Raw genomic sequence first — 20677 nt, 5'->3', positions numbered from 1 at the left:
CGTCTAACAACCCAAAGGTGTTGTGTTCAAATCTCATCACGGAAAATGTAGCATTTTAGTTCATCAGCAACTTTGCAACTACTTACTACTTTTTTAGATACTTTGCAAATACTTTCCATTTTAGCTAACCCTTCCCCTAACCCTAACATTAATGAACCTTTTAACCTAACTCATAACCCTAACCTTAACTCTAACCGTAACCCCTAGTCTAGCTAACGTTAGCCACCTAGCTACCTAGCTAACGTTAGCCAAAGGAATTCTTAACATATCATACCTATTGTTAATTTGTGTCATATTGTATGAATTGCAGTTCGTAACGTACCATACGAAATAGATGACATGTACAAATTAATACATACCATATGTAACATATACTAATTTGAGTGTCCCAGATTTACTATGTAACGTCTACCTGTGAGTCCAGGTTGGTGTGCAACACCGTTTGTCTCTCTCTCTATCCCTCGCTGCCTTGTTTGTGCTTTGCGTGTGTGAGAGAAAGAGAGAGCGCTCTAGGACATGTTGTGGCATGTAATGAGTAATGAGTTCATGTTAGTGTGCATAGTATGAGACAAACTGTGAGAATTTGTATTATTATTGTGGACCCTAATCGACTGATTACTCATCATACATCTAATAAACCTGTTAGTCCCCTCACTGAGAAGGTTTTGTCCTTTTTCCTCTTATCCAGCCATCCAGGAGAAGCCATGCAGAAAGCACATCATGAAGCCGCCTTTGAACCACCAGGATACCAGGAAAGAGAGCCTGCCCATTGGAACCCTGGGGACCAGCATCAGCGTGGTAGAGAGTGACCTCTTACTGGAGGTGAGACAGAGTGGAGCAGAAGGGTCAGGCTGTGGTTTGTCCTCCCAAGAGAGTACTGATAAGCGATGAGATGAGAGAGCACTGATGGGGCAGGGAAACGGCAATGACTGGGTCATCAGTCTTGGCGAAAGCAGTCTACCATGCCATGATTGTGTTATTTCTTTAAAATTAAGGAGTGCAAAAATGGCAAATAAAAGCTTGAATGAAAAAAATCCACAAAGTTGAATTTAGCCGCATTTATTATTTTAGGTATAGAATATGTATTGATGATATCGTGGCACAGCGGAGCTGCTGGGAGGATGGGTGTAGGAACAGGACATTGCGTCCCCTAAACCCCACCTTCTCCATCCCAGAACCACGCCCTCGCCACAAACGGCTAGAAAATCTCCCTCCCTCAGTAGCGTGAGACCAAACAACCGACCATGATGCTGCTCAATGAAGATCGTGACACTGTTAAGTCAGTATTACACCAGAGAGTGGGAAAAGGGGGCCCAGCTGACCTGGGCTGACTCGAATTAGACCAGAGGTGACAAGGCCTAGCAAGGAGCATGCCAGAGTCACGCAAATGTCAAACACAACAGCTCCAGCCAACACAGAGAAGTTAATGAGGAACCCTGCATGGCGTGTCCTTTACTTTTCTTCCTGTTTTACTCTTCATATCAGGAGGTATGAAAACACAATTTTTTGTAATGTTTTGTTCTAATGTCCATTCATTATCAGAAAAAGAGATGTTGTATGAAAAGCATTTACCTATGAATCACTCATCAATCAAGTGCAATTGAAGTTGGTCCCCTGTGCTCTTAGCACATTCAGGTCCAAAATGATTGTAACCCTTGATAAAGAAATGCAAAAAAGACTGTATAAATGGAAAAAGTATTTGAAAATTACAATACAATTGCTCAGAGAAAGTTTTATTTAACAAGTAATAAAATACTATCTAGTTATAAAATACATTCTTAAACAATAGGTGTAAAATTTTATTGGCACCCCTTTTTTCAAAACCTTTCAATACCTCACCTTGCGAGGATAACGGCCCTGAGCCTTTTTCTAAAATGTTTTATGAGATTGGAGAACACACTGGTAGGGAGGGATCTTAGACCATTCCTCCATACATCTTTCCAGATCCTTGATATCCTTCATCTGTGCTTATCGACTACCCTTTTTTTTTTTTTAAACATGTTTTTAGATAATGGCATAATTTATGATTTTTTTTGTTGTAAGAAATTATAAAATGGTTTGGCAACCCTGTTTGTAAGCTTTTAAATGATATCAAACTTAACCGTTTATTTTTTCCAGTGATTAAGACGGGGATGTCTCATAGTAGGGTGGGGTATGCAAAATGGATCAACTTTGATTACGTCTATCTCCTAAATGTTTTGGAATTCAGGTCCAAGAAGTTACTTTCTGATCACTTCTACCATGGGCAAATATGTGTAGACATTTTCATTCAAATCAAAAGGGGTGCGGTCAAAAAGTTATTAACATCAAATGGAACGACCCTATGCTGTTTCCGTGTATAAAGATGTATCCATGTCTCTTGTCTCCTAGTCCTTGACTGGTTTTGCCTTGGTGGTGGGCACAGATGGGTTGATATTCTACATCTCCACCTCCATTGTTGACTACCTGGGCTTTCATCAGGTATGTTATAATCACAACACTTTGTATTCTCAAATTGTGTATTATTACTCATCAAAATGGTCCTAATTATTGAGGGGAAAAGATAAATAATTAAAGTAAATTAGTTGAAATACAGTACCATTGTACAAGCCTTTAATAAAAAATTACATTCTGAGGAAAAATTGTACAGCATTGTAAAACGGGTTTAAAGTAAAACCACCAACAATAAAAACGCAACAAAATGTATACATTGTTTTTAATGCAAAACCATCCCCTTTTAGTCATGAACTAAACAAAACAGAAATCTAAATATGGTTGTATAAAACAGATGACCAACCATGTCAATAGTTGAAAATAGCCAGTTGTGTAATTCACAGGATTTTAATGATAATATGAGTTGTAAGTAAACAGAGCTTACTTACACATTTGTAACTGTCCTTTTTGAGTGAATAGCTTTCTATTGGGCCTCATTAAACCTTGGGTTTTAACATGGAAAGGAGACAAAAGAGACTGTTGATCGCTTCTCTGATGGGAATTGAGATGGTGTGTTCAACAATAGTGGCGTTTCTGAAGGCAAGCATTGCGTGCAACAGAAGCAGATATATTTGGGATGGTTGAATACTGTAGTTGGGAGTCTGTCGTTTTATGAACAGTGGGTATAGATGAAAGAAAACAAGAGGAGTTACGAGTGTGGGCTGGGATTTCATCAGGGTAGCGTTGCATCTGTCCTCATGTAAGCAGCTCTGGTGTCACGCAAAGCACAAACAAGGCAGCGAGGAGGGCTTCCCACTATCCCACCGACCGAGGAGACTGCATGTTATAAATGCAAACTGTAGGGAGTCATAACTCATGACTCACTGATACAACTGTTGTCACCAATTACCCATCCGTGTTACAAATTGTAGAGAAGTCATTAGTAATTACTCAACATTTTCCCTATCTACTTCTCAGTTTTACTGATTTAAGTTACTATTTATAGATCTTTGACTGGCAAACTGTCAAACAAAGCAGTTTGATATTACTGGATGCACTCAGTAATGATCCAACAGTTAAACTCTTCATACATTCAGACTTTTTCTTCTTCTCCAGTTGTAAGCTTTTCTGTTACAAAAAAAAAAGATTTAAAAAAAGATGGAAAACGTGTACAGAACCCAGATCTCCCGTGTAGATCTAACTGGTGGAGAGGAATGCCGAGTGAACTCCGTCAGTCACAGAAGGCCCTCCGGAGGCTCCCTCCTGGTCAGTGGGGGGAAACAGAAAAACAGAAGCGTTAAGTTCTCAGTGGGCTCACGGCAGGCTGACACTTACGGTGTCAGTCCAGATACCACCATGGCGTGTAACCATAGACTCGCTTCACTCAACCGTGACACAGGTTAAGTGGGGAGGTCACTGTGTTGGCCAAACACAATCAACAGTCCTAATGTGGGGGTTAATTGGTTGTTTGGTTCCCCCTTCTCATCCCCTCCCATAGACGGATGTGATGCATCAGAATGTATTTGATTATATACATGTGGAGGAGCGGCAGGAGTTCAGAAGACAGCTCCACTGGGCCATGAACCCCGGGTCCCAGGGGGCATCCCTGGACCAGCACTCGGCCACAGTAACTGGTGTGTAGATAATTACCTCTGTCACTCATAAACACTGCAGGAAAACACTGCAGGAAAGCCCCTCATCGTCACATGCAACTTGTCATTTAGATTAGTTTCCATGTATTACCATTTTGAAGAGGGACACAAGGGTTAGTACATTAGTTATTGTATACAAGACACAGACAGAAAGAAAGGATACTGTATTTGTATTTTGTAATACTATCCTAAAACCTCTCACAGTAATATTGGTGGTTAGAAGACCAAAACAAATATAATGGATTGTATTTGTTACATAGGTTGTACTAACAGAAATGCTGTGGCTGTCCTGTAGATGATGACTTTGTGATGAGCAGTCTCTTTAACGCCCTGGAGCCTGACGGTGTTCCTCTAGAGCTCACCTCTTTCCTGACTCGCTGTTTCATCGCCCGGGTCCGCTGCTTATTGGATAGCACCTCAGGCTTTCTGGTGAGTATCGCGGCTCCCACAAGTATCTGACAATATCAACTCTTACAATCGTCATTTACCACTGTGCTCAATACAGTATAAAGTCAGTTCTGTTTTGTGGGAGATATCTTGAATGTGTCGGTACTTTACAGTAACACTAACCTTGCCTCGACACCCAAAGAGCAGGTGTACTACATAACTGAATATATCGTCATTTACCATTGTGCTCAACACAGTATGAAGTCGGTTCTGTTTTGTGGGAGTTATATTCAGTTATGTATGTGCACCTGCTCTTTGGGTGTGGAGGCAAGGCTACTGTTACTGTAAAGCATTCAAGATATCTGTTCATGTAAAAAGTGTTTTATAGATAACTTTGATTGATTGATTGATGGATGTTTTGGCAGAGCATGCAGTTCCAGGGCAGCCTGAAGTTCCTGCAGGGCCAGAAGAAGAAGACAGAGTCCGGGGCACTGCTGCCCCCCCAGCTGGCCCTGTTCTGTGTGGCCGTTCCCCTCATGATACCCTCCATCACAGAGCTGAAGATGAAGAACATGACGGCCAGGAGCAAGAACAAGGGCCCCGTCATCACCACACTGGATAAGCACAGGTAAGCAGTGTGGGAGTGGTGTGCATGGGAAGAGCTGAGCAGTGAGAACTCTTCCTCAAATAATGTGTGTCTATATCAGGGTTTCCCAAACTCGGTCCTTGGGACCCCAACGGGTGCACCTTTTGGTTTTTGCCCTAGCACTACACAGCCGATTCAATTAATCAACTAATCATCAAACATTGATCATTTGAATCAGCTGTGTAGTGGGCGAAACCCAAAACGTGCACCCCTTGGGGTACCAAGGACTAAGTTTGGGAAACGCTGGTCTATATAATGTTTTAACTAAACTTGATAAAGGAACCAGGCATGGACATCATTTAGTTTACTATCAATTTACAATTCAAGACATGTTTATTACACCATCAATTTCAGAATCAAATCACTGGGTATGCTGAATTTGGTCAAATTAGTACTTCATACTGTACACAACTAGCAGATTATATAATGCATATATGACCATTTATACATTTTGTCATGGTTCCCAGTGACAAGAGGCATTGTTCCTCCAGAGGCTCATATGACAGCAGTGACTTACTGTTTCTGAATTGGTCCAGCAGCACTACCAGAGAACCCTGCCACTACACCCCATGGACACCCCTCTCCAAAGACGGCACCAGGTACAAGAACGACAGCTACTACACCCAGGAGGAGCCCCTGAACTTCTGCCTATCCTCCATGAGTGGTGGGCCCAAACCTCAGAGCATGGATCATCCATGGGACATCCGCACAGGGTCCGCCATGCGAAAGGGCCCCAGCGGCACCTACACACCAGGCAGACAAAGCAAGTACAATCACCTGGGGAAGACTAGATCCTACAGGATGTCTCCAGGATATCACGCTAACAGACAGGACGCATCTCAGAACAAGCTGTACGGAGGCCTCCACAGCCCTGAGGTGGAGAGCTACTGCGAAGATGGCATGAAGACAGACAACAGGTACATGGGCGGCCATCTTGACTGTTACAATGGCATGGTGTTGCCTGAGACGGCCATAAAAACAGAGCAGGACTCTGACTCAGAAAACGGTTGCAATATCTATGGCATGCCCCAAAATAGAGCCTGGGTGGGGAACGAAAAGCGCTACATGGGCTACTCAGAAGAACCACAAGTGAAGTCAGAGGCTGACTACTATGAACAATACACCACCTGCCAAAAGAACAAGACCAACATGAGCCCAATGCTCAATGGACACCATAAATACTTATATACAGTGGGGAACAGGGCTCAGAAGGATCACAGGATACCACACTCAGACTCTCTGTGTAGCAGTCAGGGAGAAAACTGTATGGACATCAGTGTATATGGCTACATGGAGCAAGACAACAAACTGAACTACGAGTTCAGGAATCACCTGGTCCACGCTATAAAGAGGGAACCCATGGACTCACCTCCATGGTCTGACAGTGGTCATGACATTAGCCAAATACCCATGCAGAGAAATATGATTCCCAACTCGTCAATGAATGCTATTGTATACAAACCAAACCCATATATCTACATGCAATGAGCTCAAGGGACAATCTTAAAAACCATCTGGACTCCACCTTGCTTCTTTATTGTATTGATTCTTAAAATAGCAGGGTGGGTTTATACTCAACTCAGGTAATCAACAGTGTTACAAAGCAGAAAGATATGGAAGCAATGGAGAGATGTTTTTATATGACATGAATATGACATGCAGAACCTGCTGCAATTCATATGAGTTCTAAATTTGTTTTTTAACACATTTCATAACTTCTCGTTTTTAAACCAAGCCATGTCACCCGTCATGTCAAATTAACTGTATTTCTATTCAATGCATTTTACAGCAAATGGAACAGAAAATACATGCATTGATTAATTAAATTGGGGGCTCCTGAGTTGCGCAGCTGTCTATGGCACTGCATCACAGTTCTAGAGGCATCACTACGGACCCTGGTTCGATCCCGGGCTGTATCACAACCGGCTGTGATTGAGAGTCCCATAGGGCGGCGCACAATTGGCACAGCGTCGTCCGGGTTAGGGGATGGTTTGGCCAGGGTAGGCTGTCATTGTAAATAAGAATTCGTTCTTAACTGACTTGCCTAGTTAAACAAAGGATTATAAATAAAAAATGTAATGTAGTTTATTTTTGATTGATTATTCAGATGAACATAAAAATCCTACTAATTTCTTTGCATTGATTTATAATGTGATTGATGCTTCAATGTCCATTGAGTCATGAACCTTTATGAATGAGATACTGTATCTTCATTGTTTTTATTCATGACAGGTTGAATTAATGTATTATTTTAACAGTGAGTTTGTCATTTTTGTCTTATAAAACAGTGTTACAAATGTAAATTAAACAAAGCTTCACCTAACAGCCATTTACAAACATTAGTGTCTAAGATGGTCTCTGAGCATAATAATGTAAACATGTATTACACAGAAATACTGTTAATTTAAGTTTCTGGTCCAATGTAACATTATCTGTCAATGTTTGTAAAATTGTAGTACATTCAAAAGAAATGTTAGAAACTGTATAACTCTGTTTTATGAAGTCAATTTGTTATTATACTTTGAAAAGGAAAAAATATTTGAAACTATGACATTATGTATTCCCATTATGTATTCCATAGCTGCATGCAGCAGTCTCTACGGCATTCTTTTATGCCGTTAGTTTTTTTTAAAGAAAGCTTTCCGAGCTCTTTCGCTTGCTTGTCTTTATTTAAAACTATTATGCAAATGTAAATAATGTAATTCCAGACTTGTTTTTAACAACTGTTGGTAATGCTTTTTATTGTGTATTTATTGTAAGTACTTTACACTGAACAGGAGAGAAACAAAAGGTTTATCGTAATATATTGAACCAATAAATAAATAGAACAACCTGCGTGTTGCACTGTAGGCACATTTTACAGAAAGGATTACAGGCATACAAGTTTCAGATATCAATTGAATTCAATAGGCATCTAACATGTTTTGTTATTTAGCACAATAAAATCATAAAACAAGTGCAGATTATTATCTTATTTATTTGAACACTGAAAATATTAATAAAATGTTGGATACAGATCTCCATACAAAAAGAAAGCTATGATATTTATGAGGATTTATTTTTCAAATAAACACTACATTTAGCGCTCAGTACAGTTGGGGAATTAAAACCAAATTGTTACGTTCCTACACATTTTAGCCAAAGACGTTACAGTATGAAGATAGGCTAAAACTGCTTCTCCAATAGAAATCCCTGATCACGCGATGTCATGGCTATGCGGATGACGTCATAACGCTCGTCTCGCCCAAACTGCGCATATGCAGACCGTAAAATCAAAGCCACTCCTTCGATATAAAGTTGTTTTGGACGAAAATGAAAATGTATCAGTTTCTCACTCTGACGAGCTTGTAGTTATAACAAGTTCACCTACCTAAGACATTGTCTCGAATCTATATTGGGCATTCATATTTTGAAAAAATTAACAACTAAGGAAGAATTGTTCACTTGTCTCATTGACTTCTTATACCCCAAACCCCGACCAGGTCTGTTTCCCAGCGTTCCCGGAAGTCTTGCGATGTTATGCCTCTGGGTTTAGAAACGGTGTTGCAGCTAATGACTCCTGTTTATAGAAATCAACGGTAAAATAAAATACAGTTGTGAGAAATTGCATACTCTTTCAAAAGTCGCGCACACATGATGCTCTCAAGCGCGCTGTGTCAGCTGCTACTGGGGCGGCGCACGAGAAAGGTCAACCAGGAACTGAACCAGGAGAAGCAGTGTTGGAATTGAAATGAGATAATTTGAACGACAGTTTACCTATTCAAACGTATTATTGGAGTTGGTAAGATATTGGATTTGTTCATTTTACATTTCAAATGAGTGTTGTACACGGGCTAGTGTTTACTGATTGGGCTGTGTGTGCGTCCTTCCTCTCGCCAACCTAGGCTGCTAGCTGTCTAGCTTACCATTAACATGGGCTGCTTTCTAGTAAGTCAATATGGGAGAGACTTTAAACACACAGATGACGCTTAAACCTAAAATTGACTCCAACCAAATATTTATAGCTTATGAAATAAATTAAAGATCGGTTTGGGCGTCAGGCTTGTCCTTATAAGGTTAGTATTCTCCAGTCAATATAGCTAGCTACTGTACTCCAGTAAAATGCATTTGAGAGACATTTGAGTTTGCTTGCCAGATAGTAGTAGTAGTAGTAGTAGTAGTAGTAGTAGTAGTAGTAGTAGTAGTAGTAGTAGTAGTAGTAGTAGTAGTAGTAGCAGCAAGTTAGCTAACGTTATGCCAGCAAGTAGCATTAGCCAAGGCAGCTTAACGTTAACGTTACCCAATGCAATGGGCACTCACCTCACACAGGCACTGTCAGTATTAATGGTTTAATAACGCAATCGACCTGATATAGTGCCTTGCAACATTTTCGTCGTAATCACAACGTGTATCGTTCAGTTTCGTGAGCATCTTGATCTTTGACAGACCCAGCTTGGCGTTGTTGTCATGGAGGAGACGAACAGGGAGGCTGTCGCTACCGCGGTGCAGAGGGTGGCAGGGATGCTGCAGCGCTCGGACCAGTTGGACAAAGTAGAGCAGTACCGCCGGCGAGAGGCTCGCAAGAAAGCTTCAGTAGAAGCCCGACTGAAGGTAGAAAATGACGACGCTAAGAAGACATGAGATACATTCTGTACTTCCCTATTGTTCATAGACATTTAGTCTGCATGAGAGCTGTAACGTTATATATATATATTGTAAATACATGGCTCAGGCCTGAAACACCTTACATGGTCTCTTTCCCTCTCCCCAGGCTGCCATCCAGTCCCAGTTGGACGGGGTCCGCACAGGGCTCAGTCAGCTCCATAATGCCCTGCGGGATGTCAAGGACATACAGAACTCCCTGGCAGACGTCAGTAAGGACTGGAGGCAGAGTATTAACACGATTGAGAACCTCAAAGATGTGAAAGACGCCGTTGTCCAGCACAGTCAGCTTGCCTCAGCTGTCGAGAATTTAAAGAATATCTTCTCAGGTACGCTGCACAACTACTACATGTGCCTCAAAGAAAAACTGTTATTGTTGTCTGTCTTTGCATTTGTGTACATAGAATGTACTGTTACAAAGTATTAATGCATTAATATACTGTCAGGTACATAATTATTGGCACCGTGATAAAGATGAGCAAAAAATACTGTATAAAATAAAGAATATAAATTCTGAGCTATATTGTATGCTAAAAACAAAAGGAAAATTATATTATTTTATACTAATATAATTGCTTATAGAAAGAACATTTGTTTAACAAGTAATAAAAAACTATCTCAAAGATGGAGGCCAAATTATTGGAACCCCTGTTTTCAATACTTCCATAGAGAGTCTTTCCAGATCCTTGATATCCTTTGTCTGCTCTTATGGACTGCCCTCTTCAATTAAAACCACAGGGTTTCAATGGGGTTCAAGTTCTGAGACTGAGATGGCCATTTCTTTGTGGATTTTGATTAGTGCTCGGGGTTATTGTCTTGCTGGAAGATCCAGTTGCGGATCCAGTCAGCCTCCTGGCAGAGGCAACCAGGTTTGGTACATGGTAAAGTTCATGATGGCGTTGACCCCAGGACCAGTGGAAGCAAAATAGCCCAATAACAAAGAAACAAAGCTGCACCACCATAATTTACCGTAGGTATGAGGTACATTACTGCATATGCTTCTGTTTTTCAAGTCCAAACCCTTTCCATCTGACCATAGCACCGAATTCAATCCAAGTTCCAATGCTGTTTTACAAATTCTAGGCAGTGCTATGGTCAGATGACATGAAAATAGAGCTATTTTGCCCTGCACACAATTGGTGGGTTTGGCGTAGAAAAGTGCCTCATACCTACAGTTAACATTTGGTGGTGCATCATTAACTATAAAATGTACCATGACATTTTAGCCCAAAACCTGGTTGCCTCTGCCAGAAGACTGACACTTGGCCGCAAGTGGATCTTTCAGCAAGACAACCCCAGGCACGCATCAAAATCCACAAAGAAATGGTTAATTTGCCACAAAATCTGTCTCCGTGCTTGAACCACTCCAATCTCATAAAATATTTCAGAAAAGGCTGTGTCGTCATCTTCACGGAGGGAGGGTGCTGGAGTACTGAAAACGGAAGCCAATCATTTTGACCCCTATCTTTTTAGATGTTTTTAATTATTTGTTAAACTTAATCTCCTTCTCCGAGCAATTTTATTAGTATAATATCATTAGCACATTCTTTAGAGCATGCAATATAGCTCAGTACTTGTATTATTTATTTTATATAGTCTTTTATGCTCATCTTTATCAAGGGTGCCAATAATTATCTACCTTGCTGTATACCATTCCCCTTCTGTGCAGTGCCTGAGATAGTGGCAGACACTCAGGTGCTGATTGAGCAGGCTGAGCTGCTGGAGGCCCACCGTAAACTCATGGATCTGGAATGCTCGCGAGACGACCTCATGTATGAGCAGTACCGAATGGACAGCAAAAACACTCACGACATGAACCTGATCCGCAACTACTTTGGCGCGGTGCAGGGCCTGTCTGACGACCTGGCCAAGCAGCTATGGATGGTGCTGCAGCGCGCCATGGGCACGGTGCGCCGCGACCCCACTATGCTGGTTTCCGTGGTGCGCATCATTGAGCGTGAGGAGAAGATTGACCGGCGCATGCTGGACCGCAAGAAGCAGACGGGCTTTATCCCCCCAAGTCGGCCCAAGAGCTGGAAAGAGAAGATGTTTGAGGTGCTGGAGGGCACGGTCACCACACGCATCGAGGGTAGCCAGTCGGTGACGCGAGAGGCAGACAAGATGTGGATGGTGAGGCTCTTGGAGATCACCAGGAAGTACGTGCTGGATGACCTGATTGTGGTGAAGAACCTGATGGTGCAGTGCTTCCCGCCACACTACAACACCTTTGACAGGTTTTTAAAGCTGTACCACAATGCCGTGTCCATGCGGGTGCAAGAGCTGGCTGCAGAAGACCTGGAGGCCAACGAGATCGTGTCCCTCCTCACCTGGGTCCTCAACACATACAAAAGGTATCCTTTCTCATCCCGTATTCACAAAAGAGGCTCAAAGTAGGAGGGCTGATATAGGATCAGTTTTGTCTTTTAGATAATATTGAATACGATTAGGCTATGGATATGGAGGACCTGAGCCTAGATCGTCTCTCCTACTTTGAGACACTTTTTGAATACAGGTCAGGCTCTTCTGATCTGCTCTCTCTGTGGCTCATGTAGCATCAGTGATAACTGGGCAGCAGTCCAATCATAGCTCAGTGGAATATGCAGGATTTGAATTACCCTGCAAGCAGTTATTGACAAGGTATGACAGAAATCCTTGCTTTGGTGTGTAGTTTCCCTGACACTATTTCCAAATACTAACGTTTTAGCATTTGTGGCACAAATCCCATTAAAGTCATGATACCAAAATATTAATATTTTAGTGACTTTGCTGAGCTTTGTATTTAATATTAGATATTTTCAGATGAATAATGCTAATATTGGTACCATGACTTAAATGGGATTTGTGCCTCAAATGCTAAAACATTAGCATTTGGAAACATTTCCTGGGAAATAAAACCAAAGCATGGATTGCTGTCATGCCTTGTCCATAGACTGCTTACATGGTTTGGAGACCAATGTAATTTGGGTGAACCACCCCTTTAACCTCTCCCCATTTGTGTGTGGAGTGTTTCTCAAAATCATTCAATTGATGTAGGAAGAACATTGGCACGGAAATACTTTTGTACTCTCCATATATGGGAAGGACTTGTAAGCTCTGCAAAGAGCAATTAACTCAATATTTAAAGCTAAACAGTCCCTTGGCACGAGAGGGAGGGCATAGCATGCGATCTAAGCAAAATTGCTGTGGATAATCCAATGAATGCACATACTACTGCACATTGCGTGCACCGACAGGATTGAACGGAGAAAGATGAATTCAAAACATAAGGAACTAGCCTTATATCCAATTCTGACACATCAGCTACCATGGAAACCACAACCACTGATTGGATGAGGCTGTAGAATTATAGATCACTTATGTTCACAATGATTTTCTGAGTGTGTGTGTTTACGTGCGACTGCTTGTGAGAAGCCTATGTTTATTGGTATCTGTGTGTATAATATGGATTCAAGCATTGTCGTGTGTGCAGGTGCGCAAGCATGCCATGGTGTGTCTCTGTAGCTGTCTGTTACATTCAAATACATGAAATATATTAATTCCCATAGACAGTATAGTACAGGTTGGGCTGTGTTGCCATGTTCTCACACCCTACTGTGTTTATGTGTTCCAGTGTGGAGATGATGGGTCACCCAGATCTGGTGACAGAGTATGACATCCACCTGATGGATCCTCTGCTGCCTCAGAAGGTGGTGGATGAGCTTCTCAGCAAATACGTCCAGACCTTCACTGTGAGTCCAGCCAACACACACCCTGTGATAGCAGCGACATACTCTATGGTGGCTCTTGTCAGATATACAACTCTCTCTCTCTGCGTCAGTAAACAAAGATGAAGCCGCCACTAAATGAAATGTTTCATGAATTATTAAAGACAGGTAAGATGGCTCTGGCTGACTCTCTCTCGCACCCTTCCACAGTCTAACATCACTGGCTGGCTTCGCAAGGCTCTGGAGACAGACAAGAAGGACTGGTTTAAAGAGACAGAACCAGAGGCGGATCAAGATGGATACTACCAGACCACCCTCCCCGCCATCGTCTTCCAAGTATAACCAGTCACCAGCCTGGCATCAGCCAGAATCTCTTTAACCCACTGGACTAAGTGTACTAGTTGCTACTACAGTTGCGTTACTATACTAGACAATGTGTATGTGATACAATTAGGATCTGAGAATTACAGTGAGTCACTAGTGTGTACTGTAAGTCTATTGGATGGGGGACCATCATCTGACATGTTTGTTTTTCTCTCCTCATCAGATGTTTGAGCAGAATCTCCAAGTGGCAGCCCAGATCGACGAGACCTTCAAAGAGGAGGTCCTGAAGCTCTGTTTAAAACAGATGAATTCATTCCTCATCAGGTAACATGGATTTCATAATGTTGTGTTAATAATTGTGTAGTGATTAGTCATTTACATTGATGGCAGTAAAGGTGTGTTACAGAATATGGGGCGGCAGGGTAGCCTAGTGGTTAGAGCGTTCGACTCGTCACCGAAAGTTTGCAAGTTCAAATCCCCGAGCTGACAAGGTACAAATCTGTCGTTCTGCCCCTGAACAGGCAGTTAACCCACTGTTCCTAGGCCGTCATTGAAAATAAGAATTTGTTCTTAACTGACTTGCCTAGTTAAATAAAGGTAATAAAAAATTTTTTTATCAGGGATGGATTGCTATGTATATGACATCTCTACAATTGTCTTCTATTGCTGTTCAGATACAGGGAAGAGGCGATCGCCTACAAGGAGGACCACTTGAGAGACCGGCAGCTCCCTCAGTGCTACGTCCAATACATGATCGCCATTATAAACAACTGTCATACATTCAAGTGATTCCCATTTGACAATTCCCTGTAAATATGAATGTATTCTCTAACCTAATGCTGCTAATGTATATCTAACCGTACCTCTGGTCCTAGGGAATCTATTAACAGTCTAAAGAAGAAATACTTAAAATCTACGGAGCCCACCCAGAATGATGCTGCCATAGAGAGGACCCTGAACGACGTGGCCAAAGATGGATGCCAGTTTCTACTGGATGAAGTTTTCCTGGATTTGGAGGTTAGAACGAAGTGTTTGTGGACATATTTTAAGCTCATTCGTTACTGTTCTAGTGTAATATTTGACAGAATGTTGCCATGAACACGGTTCTGTTGTATTTGATTGGTGATTTTTCTCTCCACAGCATCATCTCAGTGAGTTGCTGACCCGGAAGTGGTTGACGGGGACCCATGCAGTGGACACCATCTGTGTTACCGTCGAGGATTACTTCAACGACTTCGCCAAGATCAAGAAGCCTTTCAATACGGTACATGGAGAAATCAATCAATTGATATAATCATACCAAATGAAAGGCTTGGACAATTGATTGATCTGGAGAACTCCACACATTTTGTACAAATTCATAGTGGTCATCCTGTGTATGTGACTGGGCATGTTGTATGTGATGTGTTTAGGAGATGACCAGCGAGGCCCATCGCAGGGTGGTGGTGGAGTATATCAAGGCAGTGATGCAGAAACGGATCACCTTCAAGAACGCAGATGAGAGGAGGGAGGGAGCGGACAGGATGATTAAAGAGGCTGAGCAGTTCAAGTTCCTCTTCAGGAAACTCACTGCTGTGAGTGTTTATTTCCTGTTACAGGAGTGTTCTCTTTTCCAAGGAGATGCTCAGTAGAAACTACATGCATCTTGATCTAGTCTTTCAGCAAATAGTTAGTCACGATTCATTTTTTATGTAAGGAAGACTGCTTTTCTCTGATGAGTCCATACGCTGATACTGTTGCTGATTCTTACAGTTTGTTTGTTCTGTCTCTGTTCTCCAGGGTGAGGAGACTGATCGGCTGTGCGATGCCATCGCTGCTATAGCTGAGGTGTTTAAACTCACAGACCCCACCCTGCTGTACCTGGAGGTCTCCACGCTGGTGTCCAAATACCCTGACATCAGGTTAGATCATACGCCACTTAACACATAGGCTACACAGAGAATGAATGTTAGTGGGGTATCATGGTTTTCAATAGAATAACCTTGGCTGTAGGAGAAGTTACTTCAGATGTACTGTATAAGACACTACATAACCAAAAGTATATGTGGACACCTGCTCGTCAAACATCTCATTCCAAAATCATGGGCATTAATATGAGGTTGGTCCCCCCCGTTTGCTGTTATAACAGCCTCTCCACTCTTCTGGGAAGGCTTTCCACTTGAAGTTGGAACATTTTTGTTTTTGCAGGGACTTGCTTCCATTCAGCCACAAGAGCATTAGTGTGGTCGGGCGCTGATGTTGGGTGATTAGGCCTGGCTCGCAGTCGGTGTTCCAATTAATCCCAAAGGTGTTCAATGGGGTGGAGGTCAGGGCTCTGTGCAGTACAGTCAAGTTCTTCCAAACCGATCTCAACAAACCATTTCTTTGTGGACCTTGCTTTGTGCATGGGGGCATTGTCATGCTGAAACAGGAAAGGGCCTTCCCCAAACTGTTGCCACAAAGATGACAGCACAGAATCATCTAGAATATCATTGTATGCTGTAGCGTTTAGGATTTCCTTTTACTGGAACTAAGGGGCCTAACCCGAACCATGAAAAATAGCCCTAGACCATTATTCCTCCTCCACCAAACTTGACAGTTGGCACTATGCATTGGGGCAGGTAGCTTTCTCCTGGCATCCGCCAAACCCAGATTAGTCCGTCGGACTACCAGATGGATAAGCATGATTCAACACTCCAGAGAACGCGTTTCCATGGCTCCAGAGTCCAATGGCAGCGAGCTTTACACCACTCCAGCTAACGCTTGGCATCATGCATGGTGATCGTAGGCTTGTGTGAGGCTGCTTAACCATAGAAACCTATTTCATGAAGCTCCCGATGAACAGTTCTTGTGCTGACATTGCTTCCAGAGGCAGTTTGGAACTCTGTAGTGAGTGTTGCAACCGAGGACTGATGATTTTTATGCTCATACAGCACTTGGCGGTCCCATTCTGTGTGGCTTACCACTTCACGGCTAAGCCGTTGTTGCTCCTACACATTTGCACCTCACAATAACAGCACTTACAGTTGACCAGGGCATCTCTAGCAGGGCAGAAATTCCATGTTCCATGTTGAAAGTCACTGAGCTCTTCAGTAAGGCCATTCTACTGCCAATGTTTGTCTATAGAGATTGCATGGCTGTGTGCTCTATTTTATACACCTGTCAGCAACAGGTGTGGCTGAAATAGCCTAATCCACTAATTTGAAGGGGTGTCCACATACTTGTGTATATATAGTGTATGTGCTATCTACTCAAATTATTATGTGATGTCCATTGATTTTACCGTTGTAGGCTTAATTGATTGTCCTTCAGTAAAAAGGTGTCTGTCCTCTGTCCCCATAGGGAAGAGCACATCGTGGCCTTACTAGCGGTGAGAGGGGACGCTAGCCGAGAAATGAAGCAGATGATCATTGAGACGCTGAACCAGAACAAGCCTTCCTATGCCGGCAACACCCAGCCCATCTTCAAGGACATCACGATCCCCACCGTGACCATGACCTCCATGTCCTCCTCTATGGCCGCCACTGCCAACAAACTGCTGAAATAAATAACTAGATTCTGGAGAGAGATGGAGACACATGGGTCATATTCATTAATTCACAAGGTAGCAAATCAATTTAAAGGAAAATAAAAAACAAGCGTTCATTATTGCAGGGTTTCCCAAACTCGGTCCTGGGAAACTCTGCCTTATTGGACACGTTTGGATAGTCCCTCCCTGTTTTAGTGCCTAGTGACTACGACCCCGGCACAAAAAAAAAACACACTTCAAAAAAATCATGATTTTTCTTTTCTTTTGCACTTTTGAAACATATTCCACAGACCTCTGATGAAAGGCTTGGACTGTAGTCCTTGAGGATCTGTAAGCATATGATACTTGACGAATGAACCGTTGAACACTACCAAGTGGTTTTGTCACTGAAATGAGACCTTGCTCACACCACCCACCCCTCCATGCTTGCCTTATACAATTAACAGTTTGAAATTGTTTCAGTAAAACTTTTTCAGTGTGTGATGCTGAATGTCTGTCAGAAAATCTATTAAATAAATCCTTTCCCCTTTCAGTCTGTACATCTGTTTTTCTAATTTACTCTGCTGTCAGGGAGAGGTGTTGACACTCTGAAACATGCCAAACTACTGAGTGTACCCTGAGCATACCCACACTCACATGGAATCATTTCATTGGTTGGCTCATTTGAGGGTTGCTGCGAAAGTTGACAATAATTTGCAGAAGCTGTCTGCTTACTGCATCCTTCCTCAACAATACCATCAAGATCGCTCTCCATTATCTCCCTCTGTCTGTGTGACTCCACTGCAGCATGCTGCCTTTTGACTTAAAGCAATGGGTACTATGCTCTCCTACTGCTCTGTAATACCTCTAAATGTTTAATCTGGCTGCACGCTATTTGTTATGTGACTAGCCGAGCAGCGGAAGGGGTAGGAAGGCACAAACAGCCAGAGGGGACAGTTATCACCCTGGGTAGGGTAGCACAGCCTAGTGGAAGTAGAGGCAGAGGGGGAACCACTGATGTACAGTGACAGTTGCAGGGGAGGTGTGGGGCCAGCATTCCCATGGTGAAAGCAATCCCTTTTCCAGGATGTTGCGTGACCATTCATAATTGTTATGGGGCATTTTACCATTGGCTCTCTGCGACCTTAGAAACACCCACTCCAAAGTGTGATTTGTGTCCGTTTTGAAACGGGGTAGTCCTGTGATATTGATATTTATTTGCAATTTGTGTACTTTCATCAAAGCTATGAAATGAGGTATGATGGGGGTACTAAACATGTCTTTCCAAGTTTTCCATATGCTTCAGTGTGGTCCAATGACAGGGCTGCATTTGCCATGCTGTGACTGAAAACAAGGCCATGCAGGACTGTAGCGGACTAGAGCACACAAGCCTGTGCTCTTGCATGGCACACACACGTCAGCAGCTCAAAACCCTGGATTACACACACACGCCATGGGGCGGGGCCTAGGCATTGGACTCAAATGAGACTTCTGGCAGCTCCATCACAGAATTATCAGTCACTCAACAACTGATCCTCCACTCCTCCTGGTCTTACACACAGCTCTAATGGCTGGCTACTAAAACGTGCTTTGACTGGAGTATTCCAAGAAAACCTAGTGTTAACAGTGACATACTGTCTGTGTTCAACATGATTTCACTGGCTTCAGGGGCCACTAAAATGTACAGTGTTGTCACACAACAGAATGCAACAGATGTCTCAGGTTTTGAGTGAGTGTGCAATTGGCTTGCTGACTGCAGGTAAGTCCACCAAAGCTGTTGCCAGAGGATTAAATGTTAATTTCTCTACCATAAACTGCCTCCAACTTATTTTTAGTGAATTTGGCAGTACGTGGAAACGGCCTCACAACCGCAGACCACGTGTAACCATGCCACCCCAGGACCTCCACATTCGGCTTCTTCACCTGCGGGATTGTCTGAGACCAGCCACCTGGGCAGCTGATGAAACCGTGTGTTTGCACAACCGAAGAATTTCTGCACAAATGTCAAAAACCGTCTCAGGGAAGCTCATCTGTGTGCTCGTTGTCCTCACCAGGGTCTTTATCGGACTGCAGTTTGGCGTTGTAACCAACTTCAGTCGGCAAATGCTCACTTTCAATGGCCACTGGCATGCTGGAGAAGTGTGCTCTTCACAGATGAATCCTGGTTTCAGCTGTACTGGGCAGATGGAATGCGTGGGAATGCTCTGGATCGACGTTTACAACAGCATGTTCCAGTTCCCGCCAACATCTAGCAACTTTGCACAGCCATTGGAGAGTGGGACAACATTCCATAGGCCACAGTGAACAGCCTGATCAACTCTATGCGAAGGAGATGTGTCGAGCTTTGAGGCAAATAGTTGTCACATTTCAATTGACTGATTTTATTTTAAGCTATAGCATGCTTCCTCTGTGACTTGAGTTAATCTACCCTCAATAAAAATATAAACGCAACGTCAACAATTTTTAAAAAATTTACTCAGTAAAATGTTTTTTTAAAAAGTAGAATGTTGAGTTTATAATTTTATTCAGTGTAGATAAACTCAAATCACAGAGGAAGCTTGCTCAATGCATTTGGTATGTACATTTTCAATGGGTGGCAGGTTGATTCCATTTTCTGATATCTTATTGTTGCAAATGAAGTGAAAGAGGTAATAGGCCTACATTTAGAGGTCTCTGGCGTACACATTTTACTATGCTTCATAAACCTGCACAGAATACTGAATATATAAGATCGTGGATAACAATTTACTTGACACCCAGCGTCATAGCATTATGAACACATAACAGCTGACATAACCTGTCATAATATGGTCATAACACTGTCAGGACAAGTATATTTAGACGTAACATATATTACACTAATTTATGGCTGTTATGACACCTACATAAGAATGTCAAAACCCACAAAACCTACCACACAAGGCAAAACATCCCATTTACACCATAAACAAACTCTTGACAAGTTGGCTATGTTATATAACATTTTCTGAAATAACTCATTAAATTATCATTGTAATTGCACCCAAATTTACATCAGACATTCAGCTACCCCAGTGCTCTGCTGCTGATGACTTGGATGAATGCAAGAGCAGATTTAAGGAGCAGGACAAGACACCCTCTTTTTGACTGATGTCTGACATAAGGGCATGCACGTGAAATGCTAATCTGGCTTATATTATTATGATTGTCAAAGTGCATTTTCTTAGTCCAAGTAAAGTAGCACAGGTAGCATTTTGTCCAAGTAAAGTAGCAAGTAAAGTAGCAGAGCACATAATGCTTCATGACAGTGTCATAGCGTACTTTCTGCAAGTTATTTAAAATATGAAAAAAAACATGACTAAAGAATTCATTAGAAGAATATAGGATTTAACAAACTTTAAACTGAAACTTCTTGGCAGGCAAAAACACATTTAAATAAATGTGA

At 42.3% G+C, this 20677-nt stretch overlaps 2 protein-coding genes across 2 annotated transcripts; both read left to right on the top strand.

Moving 5' to 3' along the window:
- The first annotated feature begins 3570 nt into the window (after positions 1–3570).
- Positions 3571–7019, top strand: LOC109871536 (uncharacterized). The gene is made up of 5 exons (XM_031806399.1): positions 3571–3678; positions 3911–4046; positions 4360–4493; positions 4877–5079; positions 5637–7019. Exons 1-5 carry the CDS (start codon positions 3571–3573, stop codon positions 6583–6585), a joined length of 1530 nt encoding a protein of 509 aa, XP_031662259.1. The 3' UTR covers positions 6586–7019.
- Positions 7020–8361: 1342 nt separating this feature from the next.
- Positions 8362–17806, top strand: LOC109871796 (exocyst complex component 3). Its single transcript, XM_020462808.2, has 13 exons — positions 8362–8878; positions 9523–9687; positions 9848–10067; positions 11408–12089; positions 13349–13466; positions 13653–13778; positions 13990–14090; positions 14441–14551; positions 14642–14783; positions 14908–15030; positions 15179–15340; positions 15546–15667; positions 17088–17806. Exons 2-13 carry the CDS (start codon positions 9544–9546, stop codon positions 17290–17292), a joined length of 2256 nt encoding a protein of 751 aa, XP_020318397.1. The 5' UTR covers positions 8362–8878; positions 9523–9543; the 3' UTR covers positions 17293–17806.
- Positions 17807–20677: the final 2871 nt, after the last annotated feature.

Source organism: Oncorhynchus kisutch, linkage group LG27, assembly GCF_002021735.2.
Source record: "Oncorhynchus kisutch isolate 150728-3 linkage group LG27, Okis_V2, whole genome shotgun sequence".
Classification (NCBI taxonomy): domain Eukaryota; kingdom Metazoa; phylum Chordata; class Actinopteri; order Salmoniformes; family Salmonidae; genus Oncorhynchus; species Oncorhynchus kisutch.
This window is presented reverse-complemented; position numbering and strand designations above follow the sequence as displayed.

Coding starts and splice junctions, on each gene's coding strand:
- LOC109871536 (XM_031806399.1), top strand. CDS start 3,571: ATGGAAAACGTGTACAGAACCCAGATCTCCCGTGTAGATCTAACTGGT. Junction 4,047..4,359: donor GCACTCGGCCACAGTAACTG/GTGTGTAGATAA, acceptor GCTGTCCTGTAG/ATGATGACTTTGTGATGAGC. Junction 5,080..5,636: donor ACCACACTGGATAAGCACAG/GTAAGCAGTGTG, acceptor TTGGTCCAGCAG/CACTACCAGAGAACCCTGCC.
- LOC109871796 (XM_020462808.2), top strand. CDS start 9,544: ATGGAGGAGACGAACAGGGAGGCTGTCGCTACCGCGGTGCAGAGGGTG. Junction 9,688..9,847: donor CAGTAGAAGCCCGACTGAAG/GTAGAAAATGAC, acceptor CCCTCTCCCCAG/GCTGCCATCCAGTCCCAGTT. Junction 15,341..15,545: donor TCTTCAGGAAACTCACTGCT/GTGAGTGTTTAT, acceptor TCTGTTCTCCAG/GGTGAGGAGACTGATCGGCT.